This window comes from Mustela nigripes, chromosome 17 (genome assembly GCF_022355385.1).
Source record: "Mustela nigripes isolate SB6536 chromosome 17, MUSNIG.SB6536, whole genome shotgun sequence".
NCBI lineage: Eukaryota > Metazoa > Chordata > Mammalia > Carnivora > Mustelidae > Mustela > Mustela nigripes.
In genome coordinates, this window is record NC_081573.1 from 14,987,959 (window position 1) to 15,008,915 (window position 20,957).

The window sequence follows — 20,957 nt, forward strand, 5'->3', positions numbered from 1 at the left end:
TACAATAAGTGTATTCTCAGCAAGCGAGGGAAGTGGCGGGGCAGAACAATGGGCTCTCTGTGCAGCCCGATCCCCTCTGGGAGGAGCGGGTGGGAATGGCAGGGGGTAGGCCGCCCCCCACATCAGGGGGCCAGGGCACCTCTCTGTGGTGTGGCAGGCAAAAGGTAGAGCCCTGCGGACCCCTAGAGCCTAAAGCATCAGGAAGGCGGTCAGAGACCTCCTTTCTGCCTATTTCTCATCTGGGGTTAAGACCAACTAGCAAAAGGCATCGTCCTCTAAGGGCTCTCCCTGGCATATGAAAGGGGGGAGGTGAGAGGGCCCACTCAGGCCACGAAGCAGGCTTGACCCCAGGACACTGCCACACCCCACTCCCAGCAGGGACCCCTCGCGTACTTGAGTTCCTGGGCAATTGCGGCGATCTGCTCCACACGGTCCTGGTGCGCGGCCAGGTCGCTCTCAAAGGCCTCATGCTTGCGAATGAGAGCTTTGATATCTGACAGGGTTGCTGTCTCATAGTCCCGGTGCTTCAGCATGGCCTCCTTCCCTGGGGTGGGCAAAGGGTGGGAGGTGTTTAGACAACAGCACAGTGGGAATCCAGGGGACTGTCTGACCCCAGGAAAAGAGATCCAGACCCCACATCCTGCCTCACTGAGCATGGTGCTGTGGGAACAAGAAACTTCCAGTAACTTTCTCCTTGCCTTTTTAAGGGATCTCTAAGCCTACCTATATCCTGGATGAAGCTGGGAGACACTGTGGGGCTAGGGAGCCTGAGACAGATATCCTCATCCAACCCATGTGTTCTAAACTCAGGGCCCTCTATCAGTGGATGGCAGGGACCAGACTCTGCCACTGTGGCTGGAAAGGGAGACGCCCATCCCTGGAGGGCCAGCTCCTGGACCAGAGGGCCAGCTCTAGCCCAGGCCTCCGCAGAGTGGGAGCAGGATGCGTGTTCCAGAGCTCTCCATGGCCCCAACCCCTTGGGCCTGCCCCCAATGCTTGGGGCCAGGCTCCTAGGGCAGGGGGGTCCTGTCACACACCTCAGTGTCCTAGCCCATCCTAACGGGCCTTCCATGCACGCTGAGGTGGGGCTCACTGTCAGGCCCTTTGAAGGAAGAGAGGCATGCTATTATTAGTCCTGGAGCCTGGCTAATTATACACCCCAGGCGAGAAGCTCCAGGAAGTCCTGTAAGCATGGCAAGGTATTACAGAGAACTGGGTGGGGAGAGGCCAGTCTGTGATGGTGGCTGGGAGCCCTCCTACAGGTGCTCTGCTTCAGGTGAGCCAGGCTAGCCCTGGGGTGGCAGCTCAGAAACCCAGACATCTTGGCTCTGGGGCACGAGACCAACAGCTGCCTGCCTGGTACAGCATGCGCCGTGGGCAGGCGCGAGGCCTTTCCCCACCTGTTCCCTCGTTCAAGAAATGGGCCCCAGGCCCGAGCCTGGTCTCAGGCCTCCAGCAGCATGGGCACGGAGTGAGGCCCATCCACATCTCAGTGGCCCCGAGCACCAGGCCTGGCACGGGTGACAGGAGGCGGCAGCCTGGGAAAGAGGCTCCGTGGGCCCTGCCGCCTCGGCCCTGGGGCAGGAGGCTTAACCACAAAGGCAAGCTTGCAATTCCCTTCACCAAACTGCTTTCTCCCAAGGGTGGGAACCCGAAATAGTAGGTTACCACTTCTCTGCCTCAGCAGAGTTTCAGCAAGGGAGCTGGCAAGGAGGGAATGGGGGGAGTTGGGAGGAGCGGCCCGTGGCCACGGATGCCTTGGAGTCAGGCCAAGGGGCAGCCGCAGTGGGGATGCAGAGGCTCGTTTCCATTTTTCCTCCCTGACAATCCAAAACCTGCGGCACAGCAGCTAGATGGACCCTTGCCCCTGCGGGCGGTTGGGGGATGGTGAGGGAGGCTTGGAACTATGGTGGCTCAACCCCCTCTCTGGGCCCAGCCCTCCAGAGAAAGCAGGCTGCTGGCATGGGATTCCAGGGCTGTAGAGGGGGCCAAGAGTCTATCCTCCCCTGCTGAAAATTGGGTGGCTTTAGGCCTTAGGAACGAGAGCAGACAAGCCCACCTGGGGGTTCCAGGCTGCCGTTGAGGGGCAGGCCAGATGCCAAAGTGCTTGGTGGGGGTGGGGAGACAGGGGCATGTGGAGGCCACTGAACCAGCTGGGCCGCAGCTATACGCTGAGCCACCTTCTCAATGCCTGTGGGGAAGGCCAGCCCCCGTTACTCCCAGGGAAAGAACTCTGGCGGCGGGGGGGGGGGGCACTGGAGGGGGCTGGGGCTCACACCCACATCCCTCCGCCTCAGGACACACCTGCCCTGGGCCCCCTGTAGCTCCAGGTAAGGGACAAAGGCTGACGACCTGGGCCAAGAGGCTGACAAGGGAAGCGTCCGGGCATGATGTCCAGAGCCCATGGAAGGACGGACACGAATGAGGATGGGAGACAGTACAGGTGTGACGTACAGATGCAGTAAAATCTACTCACACCCAAGGGTCCTCTGACAGGAGGCTCCCTGGGCCTCGGCCCTGCCCCCGAAAGTACTGGGCTAGGAAGACCCGAATCAAGGAAGGAATCAATCAACAAATGAAGTAAATGGCTCCCTGCCCCCACCTCCAGCACGTACACGCTGCTACAAGGTCGAGGTGCCTGTGCCTCTGGCCCCCGCGGACTCCCCAGCGGACACTCGGCTGCCGCATGGCCCTCCCAGCAGAGGAGGGATTAGGATTTGGCTCTGGGCCCAGCAGCTGCTGCTGAAAACAACAGCCCGCATTAACGTGACGAGGGCATGAGTGGTCCTGTGGCCAGGAACATGGGGCAGGTGGGCCCAAGGCTGCGGGTTGTGCAGGGTGACATGTGGGCAGGTCACACAGGTGCCTCTCGGTAGGTCTCAGCATCTGGCCCAGGCCAGGGTTGCCTGACCACTAGCTAGAGGAGCCCCAGAAGCTCAGCAAGGACCTGATGGGGGATGGTGGGGTGGAGGGATGAGACATCACCCTGAGCCACACAAGGAAGACTAAACTCAGCAAGGCAGTTGGGGAGGAGGCAGCCACAAGTGGACGGGCGGGAGTCCTGGCTCGTGGCTTTCGCAGGCACCGGCCCATTTCTGAAGGCTTTCAGACCCCAGGGATTTGCAATCTCAACCACAGTGTGGGTCCTAAGCGAGGGCCAGGGACGTGCTGGAATTCCACATCTAGAGCCAAGGGACGAGGCAGCTGTGGGGCTGCCGAGAAACAGTGGACATCACAGGCTACCCTTCTGGAAGAAGCCCTGCTTCCGGGGGCCCGGGCCCCTGAACAAGAGGAAGAGCTCTTGGGGTGGGCAGCTGAACTGGGGGATGGCTCCCTGGACCTGCCTTTAAGGACCATGCTTGGGCACACAGGCCCACCCAGCACTGGCTCTTCTGTGTGAAGTCCAAGTTGACAAAGTGCGCAGGAGGGAAAAGACAGGCAGAGTATCTGAACACAGGCTTCCCAGGATGGGAGAGCCCATCCCACACATCCCCAACCCCCGGCTGCCTTAGCCTAGCAGGGGCGCTATCCTCAAAGAAGACACAGCAGCAAAGAGGGACAAGGGTTCCCTTGTTGCTGGAACCGGGATGAGGTTAGGCTGTACTCCTGGAGGATGGCCTCGGCCCACCCAGACGGGGGCCTACCTGGAAGGAGCCTCAGAGGTTAGAGCAGATGGGACAGCTCAGCTCTACAGTGTTCCTCCTGCCCAGGGTTGGTGAACCCAGAGCTGCATGACAGGAGTGTCACCAGGCAGCAGGAAAGGGGGTGTGACAAACAGACCCAACGGCACGAGGGGCTGTGAGGGTGTATGTGAGCGCAGGTGTGCAAGACGGGAGCGGGCCGAGGAAGCTGGGGGACCCTACCGTCGGTCCAGGCCTCATGGATGGAGGCCTTTTGCCGGAACTTCTCTGCCAGGTGGTCGAGCCGCTCCAGCCTGCGGATCTCGTTCAGCAGCCACTCCTCATAGCCCTTCTCGGCCTGCTCCAAGTGCTGCCACCCATTGTTGATGTCCTATGGGGACACAAGATGAACGGAGTTGCAAGAGGGAGCTGGGCCACCCAGCAGGATGATCCCTCCCTGAGGGACACTGATGGGAAGGCAGGCAGCGTAAATGGCCTGGGGTTGCGTCTAGCCCGTGCCTGGATTGGGCCCAGCACAAGGTGCACACATTTTTGCATTAAATGAGTGGGTGACGATGAAGGAATGCCCCAGATGCGCTACGGGAGCCAGGCAACCGTGCAGTGGGGACCCTGTCTCTCCTGAAAAGTGGCCTCGAGCACTCGGAGATTCTGGAATCACGGCCCATGGAGGGGTCCAAATGCAGACACTGGGCGTAAAAGTCAAGTGGCGGGGGAGGAAGAATGTGCTCAAGAGTCAGCTGTACCCCCTCCTGCCCCTCAACCCTGCGGGCTGGCTGGGAGCGGGCCACACACCCCGGGCACTCACCGAGACCATCCTGCCCTCGGAGGGCATGAAGGCAGGCCGGTTGCTGAGCCGCAGCTTGGTTTGCAGCGTGTTGAAGTTGATCTCCAGCTGGCACTTCTCCTGAACCTTGGGCGGCTTATGGACGCGCCGGTAGTCCCGGAAGTCCTCCAGCTTCTGCTGCATCTCCTGGATGGTCTTCTGCGGCACCCGGTCCTCCAGCCAGGGGATGGTACGCCGGATCCACTCCAGGAGCTGCGGGCATACCGGAGGCCTCAGGGTGAAGGCGGGGTGTGTGGGGGGCGCTGGCCCCACTCATGGGCACGAGGGGCACGGGTTTTCCAGGGCCCCTCCTTCCCCCCAGGGATCAGCCCTGCTCCCCAGCCTGACTTCTCCGTGGTGCCCACTGGGAGCCTAAGACTGGGAACTACAAGGATGTGTGCCCCCCTCTGAACCACTGTGCTGCTCTCTGCTTATATCCTCGGCATGCCTTGCTCCTGGGCTGCCTCCTCCTCAGACCTGAGATCAAAGCCAGGTGGGCTCAATACATGCGCCCCTCTCGTCAGTCCCAGCACACAGCCCTATGACCGCTGAGCTCCGCACTGTCCTGGAGTGACACCTCGTTGCTTCCTTGTTCCTGGGCTGTAAGCATCCTCCAGGGAAGAGCCCACAGCATGGCAGACTCAATCTGAGGCGGTCCGCACACTGGGTACAGGGCCCGGGACAGAAACAATTTGACAGTAAAATGGGGGGATGTAGTGATATGTATTTTATGAGCCCCTCATATGTGACGGAGTGAGGACAGGTACAAACAAGCAATTCTAGAACAATCCTTGGAGAGGAAAATCTTACTGTCCAGCATCGAGATGCTTGAAGAAGTGGTTCCCAAGTGCCAAACTCTAGCAAAATGAGAAAACCAAGGAAAAAGGGATCTATGTGTCATTACATCTTGGTGGATGGTGCCAGCCACCCTTTCCTAGGAAGCGATGGGATTCCAAGACAGAAGCTTTTAACTTTCTCTTGGTATTACAAAGCATGGTGGTAACAGACGGTAGCTTCTTTTAATTTTTAAAAATATTTAAAGTAATCTCTGTCCCCATGTGGAATTCAAACTCACAACCCTGAGATCTAGAGTTCCACACCTCACTAAGCCAGCCGGGTACTTGGTTGGCTTTTTCTTTTAAAAATATCCTTAAGTTGGCAAAACAAAAAGCTGGTCACCATAGGCTGGCTGTCAAATACTTTTTCAAATATTCCTGGTTCGCGAAATTTCCAAGTCTGGGAACCATTAGTCTCGAAGAGCATTCAAACCACTGCTCTCCAGAAACTCCAATATATACATATGTATTTTTTTAAAGTGGAAGTTCTTAAAATAAAAGAGGGAACCCAAAACTAAACACCCACGTTCCCAGTGGCCTTTCCGGGTTCAGGCTCTAGAGCAGAGCTGCCTGGGTTTGACCTCTGGCTTTCTGTTCTGCCAGCTGCGCGCCTGGTGCCTGACCCTCTGGGTCTGTTTCCCCACTTGGAAAAGAGGTGAGATGTGTTCCCTCCGCCCGGGGCTGCTGTGTAGACAGTAGACCCTGCTCTAGAAGTGAGGTGCCGGGCCCGCCGCGACAAACCGCAGTCCTGCCACTGTGCCTGCGCAGGGGTCTCCCACCATCCCACTGAGTCAGTCAGCCTGCAGTGAGGGCATGGCAGGTTTTTTTAAAACCTCCCCCGATAATTCTGGAGTGGTGGGGTGTTTGGGAAACTCTGTCCTTAAGTACCTCTGCAGGAACCTGAGCTCAAGACCACAGAAACCAGGGAGCATGGTGACACCTGTCTGACTCTCAGCCTTTTATGACGCTAGCCTGGAAGGTCACACACTGGCTTGGCCACACTCCACAGTCTGTCAGCTCATGTCCTTATCTAGGAAGGGTCACTGCTGTGTCTGCCCTCCCCTCTGCAAGTGTCACATGACCTTCGCCCAAGGGTAACCAGAGGCACCCCAGTCCTCCCACTGTGGTGGGGCTGGAGTGAGTGGCAGACTTACGTCACTAGCCAGCCTCTCATAATCTTCCATGAGGTGCTCATTCTCCTGGTTGACCGCCAGCACCTTGCAGATCCGGTTGGCAGCGGTCTCAGCCTGGGACACGGGAAGTGCCATGGTCAGGGGTGCCTAGGGGCTGGTGACCCTCCCTCCTGACAGGCTCATCCCCCAGAGCCGGCCCGTCCACAGCCCACCCAGCACTCCCCGAGGAAGGAAGGAGAGAAGCACAGCTCCAGCAAGATGGCACCCTGAGTGGCTGCGTCCTGATGGGTTCTGCCGGCGTCCCCATAGCTTACTGCTAATGCACCTCCCGCCCCCGGCAAAGTTGGGCCCCTCGGCTCCCTTGGCCTGGACCCTGGAGACACTGAAGGGGGCCAGGGAGCCCTTCCACTCTTGGGGAAATGGATTAACAGGCCCACAGAAAAGGAGGCCGAGTAGTGAAGCTGGGTGGGGTCCTCCACTGGGCCAAGCCCTGAAAGAGTGTCCCCCGGGTGGAAAGGTCTGCAGCAGAGATTCAGGGGCCCCCAAAGAAGTCTGTGCACAGGAAAGCACCAGTATCCCCTTTCTAATCCTCCCTTCAGAGGTGGGTGCAGATGATTCATTGGGCAGAAGTCACCACCCACGAGGCAGAAGGGAGCGGTGGAGACTGTGACCAGCCTCTGCTCAGGACTACGGGACAACGTGCTGCCTTGTCCTGCTGGGGGAAACGCGAGGAGTGGTGAAGAAGGAGAGCGGGGGGTGCCACACGGGGAGCAGAAAGACCAGGTACCTTTCAGGAAGCACAGAAAGGGTCCAAGAGGAGAAGTTGAAACGGCAACAGAACAGGAACAGAAAGAGTGAGGAGGGTCTATAGAGTGGTGGGGAAGGAAAACAGAGAGGCTTGGGGATGGCTCCACACCTGCTAGCCACAGGCCCCGACGCCCAGCCTCTCCTGTCCACACGCTGTCTCCGGGACAGGTGGGGAGGTGAGTGGGGGACCAGCCGGGATTGGCGTGTGTGTACATGTGCCCACACATGCACACGCTGGGCACCACGCTGCAGGCCACACGCCAACAGCCCCAGGCACTGTGCCTCAGAAATGAGGCTCACAAGGGCCTCAGCCGAGTGCATGCCGGAAGCAGAACTAAGGTCTCAGCTTGCAGAGGGTGGGGGGGGTTCTTGTGGGGTGTCAGTCCCTGACCGGACTGAGAGAGACAACGGGTACCCCGTGCTCAGATCCACCCCGAGGCGGGGGCTGCTAGTCGGAGGGACTGTTTCACCGCTGAATTCCTGGCACCTCTCTAGGGACTGGGTTAAGTTTTAGATACTCAAAGTTGATGAATGAAGGAGCAAACAAAGGAAAGCAGCAATTGCTTAGGGACAAAAAATAAACTATCAGGAGAGAACGGGCATACTTCCCGTGAGGTCTGGAGTCTGCCCTGTGCTTATAAACCAGAATGGATGCCAGAGAGCACTCTTCTGAGCGGCTGGCCTGAGTCTCTGAGGACACAGAGTAGCACGAATAAAAGCATCGCAGGGCTGTCTGCAGAAGTCAACACAGGCTGGGGGAAGCTGGACCGACAGCTGGAGAAGCCCAAGTACAGCACGTCTCCTGGTGAATGGGCAGCTCCCAGTAGCCTGACCTTTTCTTCCTGTCTCCCAAGACAGGCCCAGCTGCCTCAGAAACCCCCAAATGCTCCGGCCTGAGCTTTTCTGCCACTATCTGCTCCCACAAATCCCTCAAGGCCTCCTAGCTCCCACCGCAGCGGAGGCCAGCGTGAAGCCGGGAAGGGCAGCCTGGGCAGGAGAGGGAGATGTGGTGGGCAGTGAAGCCGGCCAGGACCTTGCGGAGCGGTGAGGCCAGTGGCAAGCGTGCGGTCAGCCAGGTTGGGTCTGAGTCCGGGAATCTTCCGCCGCTGCCCGTCCCCACCCCCACCCCCCAACAGAACACCGCAAACACAAGTTCCACCACACGCTGGCTGGGTGGGGAGAGGCCATGGGGCTAGGAAGACCATGGTGGATGGGGTACACCCAGAAGGCTGCTCTGACCACCCCATCACCAGCTGAGTGCTTACGGGGCTAGGCGCCATTCTATGTGAGCTCACTTCACCCTCAGGACAATCCTGAGACAGGGATGGGTAGGATCCCCGTTTTACAGGTGGGGAAACTGAAGGAAAGGGACTCATCTCAGGTCACGCTGCTAAGAGGTGACAGCAGGGATCAGGACAGACGGACCACAGAAGGAGCTCCATAGGACCAGAAGGTGCAGCTCTGGTTCTGTGACTCTGCGAAGGGCTCCCTGCCTCTCTGAACTCTAGTGTCCTCCTGTTACAGGAAGGTAACTGCACCCCACCCCGCACAGCCGTGCGCGGGACTCTCCTAGAACCTGCGCATGCGGAGCTGCCGCAGGACTGCCCAGCATGCAGTAAACGCTCAGCTAACAAAAGCCGGTTTCTCCTCCCCAGCCCTGCCTGCTCCTAACTGCTGACATGGAATCAAGTCACCGGGAGTACATGGACCCAGGACCCACGAAACATGAGGCAAGTGGAGAGGACAAAGGTGCCCGGGCCTCCAGGCAGAGTCTCCCTGCCCAGGAGCCGCCGGGTGCCTTCTCATGGGAGTGGACAGCTGCCATTGGGCTCAGACACCCCCGAGGACACTGTTGGTATTGGCGGCACTGGGGACAGGAGTCCAGAGAGGATGTAACCTGCTCGGACCAAGCCTTTCCTGCAGCACCCGTGAGGGGAAGAAGTTGTAAAGAGAGCCAGAAAGGCCAATGCTCCCCAGTGCGAGCACACAGCTAGGCCAGCAGGCAACTGACCAGGGCAGGGCGCAGCACAGAAAGGACAGGGCAGCCGAGTGGCCAGGAAGGAGCACACCTGCTAAATGCGGCTCTACAGGGACGCCTCCCCCATTTTTACGGGCCAGGCTCTGCTCACAGAGAATACACGTGGTCTGTCAGCACCTAAGGCCCACGGTCCCGAGAACCCCTCCTGACCGGGTGCCTCCTCATGCTGGTGCAGCCTGTGGGATGGCCTGGCAAGGGCTCCAACCACAAATGGGTGGCAGGGACAAAGGGAGAGCGAGGACCAGGCTCTGGCCATAGCAGTGAGGGATGCTTCCGCCCCAGCTCACCTTTTGAGCCCCCGAAAAAGCGTGGTAGAAGCAGGACACGTAAGTCATGATGGCCTTCTCATCTGGCCTCAGAGTGCCTACAATATCTGCGCAGAGAGAGAGAGAAAGAGAGAGAGAAAGGCAGGAGAGAGTGACAGCTGCAGGGAGGGCACCGGGGCCGGGCCCGAGGCTCATGCGGGAGGAAGGGCGCTCACTCCAGACTGGAAGCCAAACCCCGGCTCTGGCAGCATGGGCGAGTTTTGCCGAGGTTTTGTAGAGGCCAAGGGAGAAGTCCGAATAGGTGGGTCCCTTTTCTAACCAGAGCTGGGTGACACTGGCTACTGGCTTTGGAAAGGAAGCCTTGTGCAGAGCCAGAGGGCTCAAAGGCTAACTGATCTTTCTGAAAACATCAGTGAGATCATGTCTTACGTAACCAGCTACCACCCCTAGAACAGACCGCTAAGTGGTCTCTGGGGGCCCTTTGAATTCAACTCCAGATCCCAGACTACTGTGATTCTACACATCTTGGCCCTGTTACCATCTCTAACCTCATTCTTCTCCTCTTGGCCTTTCCTTGAATAAGCCAAGCTCATTTCTGCCCCAGGACCTTTGCACCTTGCTCTACCATCTGCCTGGAAGATCATTCCTGCTGATCTTCATGTTGCAGCTCCTGCCCATCACGGCAGGTGCCTGCTTAGGTCGGCCGGCAGAAGCCTCCCGCCACGGCCCCCAGCTGAAGCAGGCCCCGCATCTGTCTCCCACATTCCCCTAACCTGCCCCACATTCTCTACTGTGCTTGATACCACATGAGATGACCCGAGCTGAGGCCACACCTGTCAACTGTCTCCCCAACTGACATGGCAGCTGCATGAGATCAGGGATCCTGTCTGACCCAGTCCCTACTGTATGCCCCATGTCTGGTACGGAGTCTGGCCCAGACCAGAAGCGAAACAGACACTGTGAGCAAAGACTACACGGGCAGTGCTGCCTGAAGTCGGGGTGGGGGGGGCGGCTTCCAGTCGGAGAGAGGCCACTGCTGTCTGCAAGAGAAACGAGGTGAGCATGGGAGGCGAGAGGCAGTAGCGGCATTGGGCAGTGGCGGCGAGGTGGGCCTGCCTGGCCCTGCCCGGTACCTTCTGCGCTCCCGAAAAGGCATGGTAGAAGCTGGACACATAGGTCATTATGGCCTTCTCGTCGGGCCGGGCCGTGTTCACGATGTCTGTAAGTGAACGACAAGGGTTAAACCGCCCAAGTAGGGGCGGTGGGGAGGGGTTGTTGCTCACTGGGATCCAAACTCTCCCAAGGCCACAGGCATCCCAGGAGAAAGACCCTCAGAATGGATTCAGTGACCCCTGCTGACTCTAGTGGGCTTGTCCACACCCTCAGCCCCTCCATCCCTTGTGGTCTCTAGAAAGGCCAAGGCTGTGGGAACTGGATTAGAATGAGGCCACTTCCTCTCTCTGAGAAAGGCCTCAAGGGGCTGCTCAACAGTCAGCCCCAGGGGCCACCAGAGGCCAGAGCCATGGGTCCTGGCTGGGGGCGGTGGGGGGTGTGCACGGCTGGGAAATGGAACAAAGCCGGAAAAGGAAAAAACAAACACTCCACTTTGATGGGCTCCGGACTTCGAACCTGAGGCAAGCATGGAAGGCAGTCATCTGGGTTGTCTGTAGGAGCCAGGCCTCCCTGGCCATCTGGCCTGCCCATCCCATGAGAGGGGTAGGACTCAGGCTGGGTACTGGCAGGACACTCATGTCCTGTTTCAAGATGCGGCCCCCAGAACCTGTCCTCTTCAAGCTACTCCTTTCCCAGCTTCCTCATCCCTCCCTGAGCCCATCTGGTCTACTCAGGCTGCTCCCGCTCTGGCTCCCGGGCAGGACCACGGTCTTTGGTTCGACCAGCTTCCTTCAGCCCGTCTCACTGGTACGGCCAGCTACCTCAAGCTACCACAGACGTGAGCTGAACAGGGTGGGGACAGAACAGAAGGGATGTGCTTACCCTCCGCATCCAACATCTTAGGGATGTCTAGATACTTCTCAGCCACTTCAAAAGCATTGTTCAGGTTGGTGACGGGATCGTCCTGGGAAAAGAGGAAGAACTTGGTCAGGGGCAGGAGCAGAAGCACATGGGAACAAAGCTGGCCTGGAGGGGAGGCATTCTGGGAAGGGGCAGGACTGGAAAGGGTTCTTGAAGCAGCTCTCAGCCCCCATATGCTGCGGTGGGGAATGGAGCTGGGGACACCCAGATGGAGTCCATTCCCACCCAAAGAAAGGCTTCTGGAAATCTTTGTGGGGCAAACTGTCAACGTTTTCTCCAGAGAAAACACAGGTATGTTTTTTCTTACACTTTCCAGCTCTCTAGATCCCAGATTAAGACCTCTGTCCTGAAAACCTGGGAAGTGGGGTCCAGACCATGCACTGGGGGGGGTGATGGGGAGGGGGTAAACTGAGAACTTCCAAGGTGCAGCCTTCCTGAAGCATCCCTTCGCACAGTCTCCCCACTGTCCATGGAATTAAAAGACCCTCCCTCATGTGCCTTAATCCATGTCCAGCTAGAGCCCCATCCAATTACCCAGGGGAACTTGGGACAGACCAAGTGCAGGCTCATGACTGCAGCCCCTCAAGTTGGGAATACCCCCCCAATGGCTCTAGGCTGCCCCCAAATCCGGGGTCCTTCCTCGACTCTATGCCAGCTCAGGTGCGTTATCCATCCCTGACTCATTGGGTCTGAACCCCCTGCCACCCTCATTCAGCCCCAGCGCACGTACACGGCCTTATGGCACGTTTGCTCTGGACACATTACCCTGCCTTCTCTGCTGGGAGCTCCTAGAGGCCATGGCCTTGGTCTTACAGGATCCCAAGCTTTGCAGAGGCAAATGAGAAAGGACCCTACACAGGAAACACCTGCCGGTGGGGATGGTCTAGAACTCGTCACCCCTCTTCTCCATTAGACAGAGAGGAAGTGCTTCCAGAGGCTAAAAGGTTAAGGGCGGGGAGCTAGAAGGCACGGCTGGCCAAGCCCTAAAATAACTGGGCAGTTGCAATGCCCATAAAGGGAAAAGGGGACAGTCCCCAAGGGAAACAAGGGCAGCAAGAATCAGCCATAAAGCCTGGGGTCTGGTGACAGCTGGCACAAGGCTCCCCCAGCCTGGCCATCTGAGTGCAGAATCCAGCTGTGGACACCAGCAATGGACGGGCTTGGGGGAGGTGACCCAAGATCAGGCTCAAGGTCAGACTCTGTGTATCTCCGGCCACTGAGGGGAACAGCAAGAGGCAAACCTTTCTCAGCTTGTCATACTCGATCAGCTCTGGTCTGTGCCGGTGGATCAGTGCGTTGAAGGCAAGACCGTCCTTCCAGCTGGGGATGGAAAGGGAAAGGTTGAAAGGAGGGCCCTCTCACCATCATGCGAGAGCGGACAGCCTGGACACCCACAGGAAGGATTAATTCACGATTACTAGACAGTGTGTGTGCCGGGCACTGGATGGAGAGAGTAGGGCAGAGCAGCTGCAAGCGGGTGACCAGTGGTGAAATCCTAGCTCTCACTGTCAGCACGACCCTGGGCAAGTCCATTACTTCCTGCTCCCTGTTTCCACATCTATAAAATGGGGTAGTGATAGCTCCACAGGGTCATTGTGAGGATTAAAGAAGGGAATACATATCAACAGACCAGCCCCTGATGGGTGACAAGTACCTTACGAGCAAGTGCTCGCCTCTGGGACAGTGTGACTGCCCTGAACGGGACAGCCTGCTACAGAGGGAGACGGCCCACTGTGGGACTTCGCTTGGGCGGCCCTGACCCGTGGGGGAGAAACAGGAAAAGGGTGCAAGTGCGAGGACGGATCTCCGTGTCTGGGGGAGGGGGACAGTGAGGGAAGGAGACGGGGTGGGACGCTGTGGCCGGGCGCTCACCTGATGTGGAAGTTCTGCACGTTGACGTTCTTATAAGGGGCCGTCTTCCGCTGGCACCACAGAAGCAGCCCTTCCTTGGCGGAGGTCTCTGAGAAACACACAAGGACGGTGAGCACCGGCTCCAAACCCGACCTTTAGGACCCAGTCCCAGGGAATGGTACTTGGGACTCGAGCACAGAGGTCAGATGGACAGCAGCACAGCTGGGGACGAGAGCTGCTCCTGCTCCAGTATCCACAGGCCTCTGCTGGTCCTAGGCATTGGTCTGCAGAGCCAGCCCTGAGTCGTCACCTACCCAGAGTCCTCCCAGGAAGTGGCAGCGACGGGGCTGCCTGACACTGGGCCATGTTTCTGACCACAAGGCCTGTGCCTTTATCCACCAACACAGTGCTCAAAGAGCCCCAGCTGCTGGTCTCGCCCTCTCCTGAACGCAAAGACTCAGCAGGGGGTAGGAGCACTGGGGTCTCCCAGATGCAGGGGCGGCTTCAGGGAAATGGGAGTTGGGGAGCCCAGGTCATCGGTTCCCCAGGGACAGACTGGGGGTTCTGGGGGCAGAGGACATGTCCATCCCAGTCACCGCTGTGGCCTACTGCACACATCCCCTCCAAGGGCTGGCTGGGATGCCTTTTCTCATGCTGCGGCACTCACAGGCGTTGGGAGGGGAAGTGCAGCAGCTCCTTCCTGGCCAGCCCGGCCCAGCCCCAGGGTCTTGGGAGGCAAAGGTCAGAGGATGGGGGTGTCAAGCAGACACATGCAGGGTTCTGATGCACAAGAGAACTGCACCAGGCCTGACTCCATCACTAGTTTACTTTGGGACTCAGATTCCTTGACTGTAAAATGGGATCAACTGTGCCCATCTGATGAGGATCCGGTGAGGGTCCACTGAGACGGAGACCACAGGAGCCAAAGGGTTCTGGGTGGAGAGCAGAGCTGGGCAGCTGCTGGAGCCCCCCTCACCTGCAGCTGGGCCAGCATCTCACTAACCACTCTCGCACAGGGCCAGGCCCTGGGAGGGATGCTGGGAAACAGGGCAGAACCTCAAGCAGGAAGACCGAACCCCAACATTGTAATCTAACTCTCCCCAAGCTGGGAGGAAGCAGGGAGGGGAGGAAAGGCACAGTCTGCCAGTGTGCAGGCTCTCACCTTCCACAGAGATGTCCTGGATGGCGAACCTGAGGATGATGGTCCAAATCATTCCCAGGGTCATCTTTGCATTGCCGTCTACAATCTCTGCATGTGGGGAAGGGGGCCGAGAGTGAGAAGTTGTTAAAAGTGGAGGGGACTCCTCCTGGCACTGTGCAGAGATGAGCTCTGATTGTCCCATGGGAGCCACCCAGGCCTGTCCGCCACCCACACTGCGAGATGTGGCCTGAATGCCAGGACACACTGTCCCAAAAGCCTTCTTCTATTGCCTGGCACCTGCGGGCCTCTTCCTGTCTGGCCAGCTCCAGCCTGCTCCTCGCTGAGGCTTATCCCAGGCGCGGGGCCGGCATTCCCAACCATCTGCCTGCACCTCCCTCCCGCCTTTGTGGCCACGTCCCCGCTGGTGGGTGCACGCTGCACTCCTGTCTGCTGACCATCTGTTATGTCCTTCCACCTGTCCGGCCCATTGTGGTCCCCCGAGCTGGACACACTGTTGCCTCCGTGGCCCGTGCGACCCAACCCCCACAGCAGCCAGGGCACTTGCCTGAAGAGCTACACTGGATTGTGCCACTCGCCTGCTCACAGCCCCACCACACCTACATGAAGCCCACACCCCCCAGTTCTCCTCACGAGCCCTGCAGGACCTGCCCACCCCAGCACACTCTGGCTGGGTCCTTCTGGCAAGCCAGGTTCGTCCTTGCTGGAAGGACCTCACACCTTCTGTCTGCCCATGAAGTATGCCCCTTGACCCTTTCCTCAGACAGCCATCGTTCCCATCCTATAAGCCTCTGCTGGGACCTCTCCCAGGTGGCTTCCCTGGGCACGGATCTGCAGGTGTCAGCCCGGCGCCTCTCCCCTCGCACACTGACCACCACATGTAACCACGTGTCTGACTTATTTGCTCTCAGCCTGCCTTCGAGAGCACTGCTCTACCTGGGGACCCAGAACCTGCCCTTGTAGAAGTTAAGATGCTGCAGGACGGGCCAGCGGTGACACAGGCGCAGCTGGTAAGCATGTGCTTCCTTAACTAACCGAAACCCAAGACTGTCTCCAACTCCCGGGAGTGAGAGGTAAGGGCCTGCACCACACGCGTCAGCTTCAGGGGCTTAGAGAGCAGTCCTCTCTGCAACACTCAGGGCGCCATGTGTCCCGGGCTGGGTCAGAGAAGTGAGGGCGACCGGCCTCACCCCTGAGTCTGCTGGCCAGATGAGCCACAGCAGTCTTCTGAATGCCTCTGCACCCCACCAGCCCCTCAGGATCTCAGCACAGCAGGTGCAGGGAGAGAACCGACCCGCTGGCCCTCGAGAACAGAAAGCTCTAGGATGGGCTGGATCTGGAGAGGAGGCAGAGCACTCATGCAGAGGAGGGGGCCCAACCTTCCCCAGGAACACACTCAAGGTGGGGGGGGGGGGCGGCAAGGTGGTGGGTCGTGAGCCACCATGGAGACACTCCCCACAGCCAAGCCTCAGGCTGAAGGCAGAGGGCAGATCTTTCGGCTTCGGAGTGTCAGCATAAGGAAACGTGCGTGGCCGGCTGGCTGGAGGCAGGGGAAGGACAGTGTCTGTTGGGTCCTTTCCCAGGGCTAAGAAGCCCAGACCCGGAAACCAGGCTGAGTGCTCCCAGCGCAGGGCAAGGGCAGCCCTCCAGTCAGGAAATCTATACTGCGTTCCTCCCAAGTGCCGGGCACACCAGGGCAGGGAGCCAGCCACAGTCTGCAGAGGAGGCCGTGGCTCCCTTACCCGGCTGGCTGCACAAGGAAGCTGGTCCTGGAGGGCTTAGGGAGATCCCGTGAGGGAGGGGAGACAGCTTCTCTCGTGTCACTTGCTCCACAGCTACTTCTCGGACCCAAAGCTGTGCACCGAGGAACCTATGTTTCCGTTGCAGCCTGGACTGTGTGGCGGGCAGGGCGATGGGGGCGGGGTGGATGCCAGGCTCTCAGGTACTCTGGAGCCCTCAGGGCCCCTCCTGCGGGCTGCCTTTCAGCTTTGCCCCAGGCCCAGCGGTCACAGGGACTGCGAGTGAACCAAGCTGGGCACGAACAGACAGCATTTTTAGATGAAGTTTTTCTTCAAATGAAAATTGGTGAGTGCCACCAGGTCTGTCCTCTCAGCCCTTCTGTATTTACAGGCTAGCATTTGAGCAAAATACATGCAGCTGTGAGAAGCAGAAGGCTGGCATGGAGCCAGGGGGAAAGATCCATGTAAGGACAGAAAATCAGAGAGCCCAACTGATTTGGGGGGTTTTGATTTTTTTTTTTTTAAACAAACACCAACCACCTCAACCATGGCATGTGATGCCTGGCACCCCTCCCGGAGAGGTCCCAGACGGGGGCAGAGCCTTGGAACTCAGCACACACACTCTGGCCTAGAGTCTTGGCCAAACTTTCAGAGCCCTGTCATTAAAGGCAATTAGTTTTCTTTGTTTTTCTAAAAGCTGGGACAACATGGATGTCAGGGTGTAGGAAATCCTGCTCTAATGAGCGGAACTGTGAGCAGGAGCTGATGGGGACCTTCTGGGCTCTATCTGGCCTCGCCTCGTCTCCAAAAGGGCCTGTGAGTTCAAGACAAGCTAGCTGCGGGAGGGAGAGCATGTCGTTAGTGACCTCTGGACTTGCACCCCAGCCCAGAGCCCCAACACTGGGCCTCAAATGCCCTTCTCTTCTCTGCATTCCCTCCTATCCACAGATACCAGGCAGGGCCAAAGGACAAAGGTGCTGCAGAGACACAGACAGATGCCAGGTCACATGTCTGTCAGTGTCTCTCAGGCCCAGCATAAGGAGGGTGAGTGAGGATATCCAGGGTCCAAGTCAAAGCCACTCCTCCCCTGCAGCAGGGGCCTGCCCTACATGCCCGAGGACGCCAGATTCCTGAGTCCCGGATGGATTGTTCTGCAGGTGAAGGGGGTGGGGGAAGTCGTGGGCTCAGTGATCCCACTGAGAGGGCAGGCACTGTGGTCACTGCTGGATATATTACTGGGGCTTTACACACCCCAAGTGCTCTGTCACCCACCCAAGTCTGTTCAGAACAGAGAGCTCCGGCCTCAGAGCCTATGGGCCAAGAACCGACCTGCCCCCACCAAGCTCACCTTCTGCCCCGATGGAGACCAGCTTGACCCCTTTGCTGGCGATGAAGTCCAGGGCTTTGTTCACATTGTTGATTTTGTGCACTCTCATCTTGCCCCGCTCTGGCTTAGGTAACCGCTCTCCTGAGAGCCACACACCAAGAGAGGGGAGAGAAAGGGAAGCTTTAGTGACCCCACTACTCTCCAGAGCCCGCCGTCAAGGTGCTCTGCCCCCTCCCCGCTCCATCCCAGGCCAGAGCCGGACATGCTGCCATCACTCAGGCCTCATGATCCTCCTAGCAGGCATGGGACAGCCTGGGTAGTCTGTGTCCCTAGGACCTCTAACAGCACACCTGTTCCAGGTCTGGGTTGTCCTGGGGTGGAAAGGAAACTCACCTGAAATGACCTCCAGAAGGAGCATGAGCTTGAGCCCGTCTCGAAAGTCCTCGTCGATGTTCTCGATCTGCGTGCCAGCCTTCCGCAAGTGGGAGTTGCACCAGGCTGTGAACGTCTAGGGAGCCAAGACAGAGAGGCATAGAGGGTCTGTGAGGGTGTTGGGGCTTTCTAGCAAAAGGACTAGGCCACAGCCCTGACATGGGACCACAGTGGTCACCATATGAAGACCACAATGCGGGCTTCATATGCACTATTTCTGTGTCTTTAAGTGACCTGGACAAGTTGATCTGTGGAAACTGAGGCTCGGGGTAGTTAACAGATCCGCTGTGTTATCAGCCAGGGAGTAAGTGGCAGATTCTCTGAGCCCCATGCAAGCCTCATTTGTTTCCCTGCAAGCCAGACACCCTCTGTTCCCTAGGAACATTCCACTTCTCACCTTCCAAACCTCAAGGGGGCTTAACGAAGCTGGAAGTCAAGAGGGAGGCAGGCAGCCACTGCCCACCTGGGTTAGGCAGCTGTCTCTTAAGAAGTTTCTGTGAAACACAGGGCATGTGGATGCTGAAGGTGACAGGACGCTTTCAGACAGAGAGGGTCACAAACAAGAAACCCAAATCCCCAACACAGTATCTCCCACAGGGCCCCCGTCACTCAGCCCGCCACCAGTTAGCCATGTCACCAGACATCAGCCCCCAGAAAGCACGTCACAGCATTTAAAGATGGACATGTCCAGACACCTTCTGGGGCAACTGAGCCTCCCACAACAGGGTCTGGGAACAATGCCACGCTTCTGTTTCTCACGGAGCCCCCGTGCCCCGCCCTGCCCCCTCCATCTGCACAGGCCAGGGTAGAGGTGGGCAGAGGGCCAGGAGCGCACAGAGCACACTCCAGGCCCAGGCCCAGGCAGAGGCCATGTTGGGGGCCAGGGGCTTCGAGGGAACCTCTGGCGGAGCACCATGTGTTTTGACAACTGTCACCACTCCTGCTCATTTAGAGACTCCACACAAGGCCCCTCCTAAAGAAGCCATCTAATTAACATGCTGCACCACAGTGAGGATGGGCACAGAGTTTCCTTCCAAACCCATACTAGAACGGTTGGTGACTGTGGGTGGGCTAGGGCCCCCGAGCCCACCCTGTCTGGAGTTGTCCCTTCAGCTAAGGGTGCCCGGGCCTTGCTTCTCTCTCTCCTGAGCAGGCAGATCCCCCCATGAATCAGCCTGATGTGCAGCTCCTTGGGGACACCCACAAGCGACTTGCTTGGCCCAACCTGATTCTGACTCGGATGGTGCCCTCCTCTGTGCAGGCCTCATCACGGCACCTTTCTCTCTGGGCTCTCACTCCAGTTCTGTCCTCTGCCTTCCTACATACTCAAGCTCCGGCCACCAAGCAGGTGCTAAGAACACAGGAATGAGCCCTCCCACCCCATTTCCCAGCCTCCCCACGCAACTCTCAATTCAGACAAATGAGGGCTAGGCTACTGCTTCCGCTGCCCAAGTGGACACACCATCCGACCTCCGCAACGCGTGCCTCCCCATCCATAACATGGCAATGAGGATGGCACGCAAGTAATGGTCAGTATGAGGGTCTGCGGTGGTGATGCCCAGAGAGCACATGGCAGGTGCTCAATAAACAGCAGGTCCTTGGTCATCGAGGGGCGTCCCCACATCTCCTTTCCTGAAATCCAGCCACCTCTTCCACTGAGTGCCTCCTCCGTCCCCATCTGTCCTGGCTGCCACACAGCCCTTGGCAGCTCTCAGCCATGTTCTCCAGTCATTCTGAGTCCTACTGGATGCTGCCTGCACGTGTGCGAGCTCTGAGGGGGGCAGGAGGGACGTCTCATATCTCATGTGCCATTATAATGCCTAAGCCATGCACGGCCGTGGTGGTGGCAGCAGGCTAGGCTGAAGCAGGAGGAGATGGGGAATGCCTGTCTTCTGCTTGTGCATGTTCCAAAAGATTCTGGTGAGTGGCAAAGCGACCAATCTCGTCCCGAGGCTAAGGACCTAAGAGGGTGATTCCCAGAGGCTGACCCCCCTCCAAGGCTGTGGTGCTGCCAGGGCCAACATCTAGGCCCCTGGTCTGCAGGCAGGGCCAGGAAGGCATCTAAACGGCAGCCATCATCAACCTGGTCTGCCTGGGTTACACCCATGCACTCTCAAAGGGCACAGGTCTAGGTTCAAATGCCAGCTCCCTAACCTACTTACACCTGTTTCCTTCCCTGTCGGATGGACTTAGAACCTACCTCATGCAGTTGCTGTGGGATTAAGTGAGGGAGATGCTTTAAAGCCCCCAATACGGTGCCTGGCATAAGGTGAACTGGCTACTTCCCTCTCTGCATAGGCCTTCCCCTCTGTCCCAGGGTCTGGAGTGGAAATGGAAGCACAGGAGGCCCTCCTCCCTAGAGGCTCTGGGCAAATCTCGCCTCTCAGATTCAGGCTATTCATCCTCATGAGGTCACTGCACGAACCGCCCTCCAAACGGGCCCCGCAGCCTGTGCCCAGCTCCTCTGGGGAAACACACAAGAGCTCTGGGGCTTGGGGCTCGCACAGACCCGGGCCAAAATCTTGCCTCTGCCAGTGAGGCAAGCTGCCAGCAGGCGAACCCTGGGCGGGCGGTGAGCCTCAGATTCTTCCATGGTGAAACTGGTACAGTGACCTCGCCTCTTAAATGAAGATTAAACAAAATAATTCAAGTAAACCACTTAGGACCGGGCCTGGCACAAATGAAGTAAGCACTCAGTGTTACACATATGTCAAAGAAAGATCTATCTTCAAATAAATGGTAACTAGGCACCGTGCGCTTCTGTCTCCCTAGCTGCAAGCAGGCACAATCCTAAGCAGAACAGAGCAGGTGCCGGGAGAATCTGTGCTTGCCCGTCCAGGTGGTGAGAAGGAAGGACTCGCTCCCCGACGT

At 58.2% G+C, this 20,957-nt stretch overlaps 1 protein-coding gene across 5 annotated transcripts in view; it reads right to left on the bottom strand.

The window, feature by feature from the left end:
* The window catches only part of ACTN4 (actinin alpha 4), a 69,012-nt gene that overhangs the window by 7,992 nt on the left and 40,063 nt on the right, over nucleotides 1-20,957 (bottom strand). For 3 of the 5 annotated variants that reach the window (XM_059381414.1, XM_059381416.1, XM_059381412.1), the window contains exons 2-12: nucleotides 18,048-18,162; nucleotides 17,676-17,795; nucleotides 14,592-14,678; nucleotides 13,451-13,538; nucleotides 12,820-12,898; nucleotides 11,540-11,621; nucleotides 10,678-10,763; nucleotides 6,455-6,547; nucleotides 4,447-4,677; nucleotides 3,864-4,011; nucleotides 394-544 (exon numbers count right to left, since the gene is read on the bottom strand). In XM_059381414.1, coding sequence (XP_059237397.1) covers nucleotides 394-544; nucleotides 3,864-4,011; nucleotides 4,447-4,677; nucleotides 6,455-6,547; nucleotides 10,678-10,763; nucleotides 11,540-11,621; nucleotides 12,820-12,898; nucleotides 13,451-13,538; nucleotides 14,592-14,678; nucleotides 17,676-17,795; nucleotides 18,048-18,162 — 1,280 coding nt within the window. Of the gene's footprint in view, nucleotides 1-393; nucleotides 545-3,863; nucleotides 4,012-4,446; nucleotides 4,678-6,454; nucleotides 6,548-9,565; nucleotides 9,652-10,677; nucleotides 10,764-11,539; nucleotides 11,622-12,819; nucleotides 12,899-13,450; nucleotides 13,539-14,591; nucleotides 14,679-17,675; nucleotides 17,796-18,047; nucleotides 18,163-20,957 lie in introns of all 5 variants that reach the window. The other 2 variants (XM_059381415.1, XM_059381413.1) reach the window with 1 other exon arrangement.